At 52.5% G+C, this 2614-nt stretch overlaps 1 protein-coding gene across 1 annotated transcript in view; it reads left to right on the top strand.

The window, feature by feature from the left end:
- The window catches only part of COG4 (component of oligomeric golgi complex 4), a 14320-nt gene that overhangs the window by 10951 nt on the left and 755 nt on the right, over positions 1-2614 (top strand). The window contains exons 13-16 of the mRNA XM_009877952.1: positions 3-53; positions 1637-1729; positions 2038-2121; positions 2400-2501. Coding sequence (XP_009876254.1) covers positions 3-53; positions 1637-1729; positions 2038-2121; positions 2400-2501 — 330 coding nt within the window. The remainder of the gene's footprint in view (positions 1-2; positions 54-1636; positions 1730-2037; positions 2122-2399; positions 2502-2614) is intronic.

The raw sequence follows: 2614 nt of genomic DNA, 5'->3' as shown, positions 1-2614 counted from the left end.
CCTGCCTCTCGGACATGGCTGCAGTCTCCAACAAATTTCGTGACCTGCTGCAGGTGAGCGGCTTGCCGAATTACTGCTGGCCTCACACGCTGGCTGGTGTCTTCAGGGAGAGCTCAAGCAGGAATTGCTTCAGCCCAAGGCCTGGGCCACGTCTGACTGTGGGAGTGGTAGGTAGGGGAGCAGGAGGGAGGAAATCAGTCAGCTCTGAGGCATGGAAACAGAGCCAGCCCGTTTGCACAGCCACACCAGCTGGCAGCTGCCTGAAAAGCCCTGGGAGCAGCTGCAGAGCCAGAAGGAATGTTACTCCACTTGTCTTCATGCAGCATAGGGTTGTAGTTGGTTCCACATTTTCAGGAGAAGAAATATTAATAGCATTTCCATCTCTTCTGTTCTCCCTCGTGGCACGACACATTGTCAAGTTGTCTGGAGCTTCACGAGGCAGTGCTGAAAACAGGCTGTTGGGTAGATGAGCTGCTTTTCTCTCAGGTTTACTCCTCCTTTCCAAAATGGAAACACTCCCTGGCATGGGGCAGAAGGCTCTCTGGTTAAATCCTCTGTCTCACGTGGCACGCCAAGGGCCTGTTGCTCTAAAATTTCATGGTGGTCTCTGGCAGGGAGAGAAGCGGAAAGACCTAATACCTCCTGTAGCAAGAAACCAAGCAAAAGAGTATTTTGAACCAGGTTTGCCATCAGTTTTGTACTTCACAGAGGAGCCAGGCTATTTTTCATTTGGCTTTGCAGTTCACTGCAGCCAGCTGTCTTCAGACTGCTATTGCCAGCAAACCCTGCTGAGGCTTGTGGTCAGTATCAACACCAAAGAGCTCATCAGTAAGGAGTAAAATTCTCCAGTCTAGCTCTAGTGCAGTATTAAAACTGGCTGCAAAGCAATCAAGAGGCTGTGCTGCCCGAGTCACACGCTCATCGGATTTACCTTGATAAAGGACAGTTGCCAGCAGGGCCTGCTCAGAAATGCTCGTTTTAGTTTAAAACTTCCATCAAATGCCAGTTTCGTGCTGGGCGAGCTTTCTTGACATCTTGCTGATGCAGGTGGGGGTAGCTGGCAGGAGAGAGCTTTCAGCGAGCTCTCTAGCGTTGATGTGGACAGAGCAGCCTTTGCTGACAACCTGCTGCTCGGGGGAGATGGCATGTGCTGGGGTTATGATTAATTCAGGGAACTCACTGTGGTTACAGCTTTTATCCTGCTTTTACTGAGCTAAGCAGCACTGGAGGTGGGAGGCATCAGCTGAGTCCATTCACAGTGTCCTCCTGCTGGTGCTGAGTGGGAGGGCTGGTGTTTGTGTCCCTCCCTGCCCTGGTAAGAAGCAAGCTGAACGCCCCTCTCCTGCCAAGAAACCTCTGCAGCTGTGTGAGCAGGGCTGGGGCTGAAGCACAAGCCCTTCAGAGCAGGTCACAAGTCAGGATGATGGCAGCTTCTGGGCCAACGTCTTTCCTCTTCTTGCTGCGGTGTCCTTGGAGCCCTCCAGCAGTGGGAGGGTGTGGGATCTGGGACTTCTGGATTTGGTTTCCTGGGCAAGCCTGGGGGTCACGTTCCCTGGCTTGCAGTGAGGATGGGACGCAGCATCAAGGCAGCCTTGCAGTAAACTCTGCTCAGCCACTCTCTTCTTGTGCCCCTCAGGAAGGTCTCAACGAGCTGAACAGCACAGCCATCAAACCCCAGGTGAAGCCCTGGATCAACCTGTTCCTCTCGGTCTCTCACAACATCGAGGAGGTAAGGCTCAGCATTCTCTGCTCCCAGCCCTACTCCTGCACTTTCCGTCCTGTGCTCAGCGGCACAGTCAGAGTAGCCTTTGGCTCATTCCTCTTGGTTTTCTGCTGTTTCCTCGGCCCAGAAAAGTAAAATACGTAGAATGAGCTCTGCCTTTGAGCCTGGAAAAGGACATTTGGCAAGAGAGGAGCTTGAGAAAACGGAAGGAGTGCAGTGCTGCTCCAGGAGGGACCTCCCTTCCTGTTCTTGGGGCAGTTAGCTGCTGTTCAGGACAGGCCACATCAACAACTCTTTTTGTATTTCAATCTCAGGAGGAGTTCAGCGACTATGAGGCTAACGATCCCTGGGTCCAGCAGTTCATCGTCAATCTGGAACAGCAGATGACAGAGTTCAAGGTGAGAGGAAGGGAGGGAGGGAGGGAGGAACATGGCAGCCTGCCAGGCTTTGGTCAGATTTCCACGTGGCATCTCTTCTAATTCTTCCCCTGCTCAGGACAGAGATGTCCTTCCAATGCCTCACAGGGGTCTGAGGCACCACTTCTGCAGTTCTTCAAGCCTCCTTTGCCAAGGGCCACGTACCTGGATCGCTTTACTTGAAAGCTCTCACAGGCTTGGGTTTTGTGGACCGCTGCTCACTTGTTCCTGAAAAGAATGACACAGGTTTTTGCTTTCAGGCTGGACTGTCCCCAGTGATTTACGATACCCTCACGGGTCTTATGACCAGTCTCATAGCCATCGAACTGGAGAAAGTGCTGCTCAAATCCACCTTCAGCAGGGTAAGCAAAACACTGTTCTCTGCCCTGTGGTCTGACTTGGCTGCAAACCCTCCACTAGGAAACCTTCAGTAAAGGGATGGGCAGGGCAGAGGCAAATGTTACCTTCAAAGACA

The sequence above is a fragment of the Apaloderma vittatum genome, unplaced genomic scaffold (genome assembly GCF_000703405.1).
Source record: "Apaloderma vittatum isolate BGI_N311 unplaced genomic scaffold, ASM70340v1 scaffold20160, whole genome shotgun sequence".
Classification (NCBI taxonomy): Eukaryota; Metazoa; Chordata; class Aves; order Trogoniformes; family Trogonidae; genus Apaloderma; species Apaloderma vittatum.
This window is presented reverse-complemented; position numbering and strand designations above follow the sequence as displayed.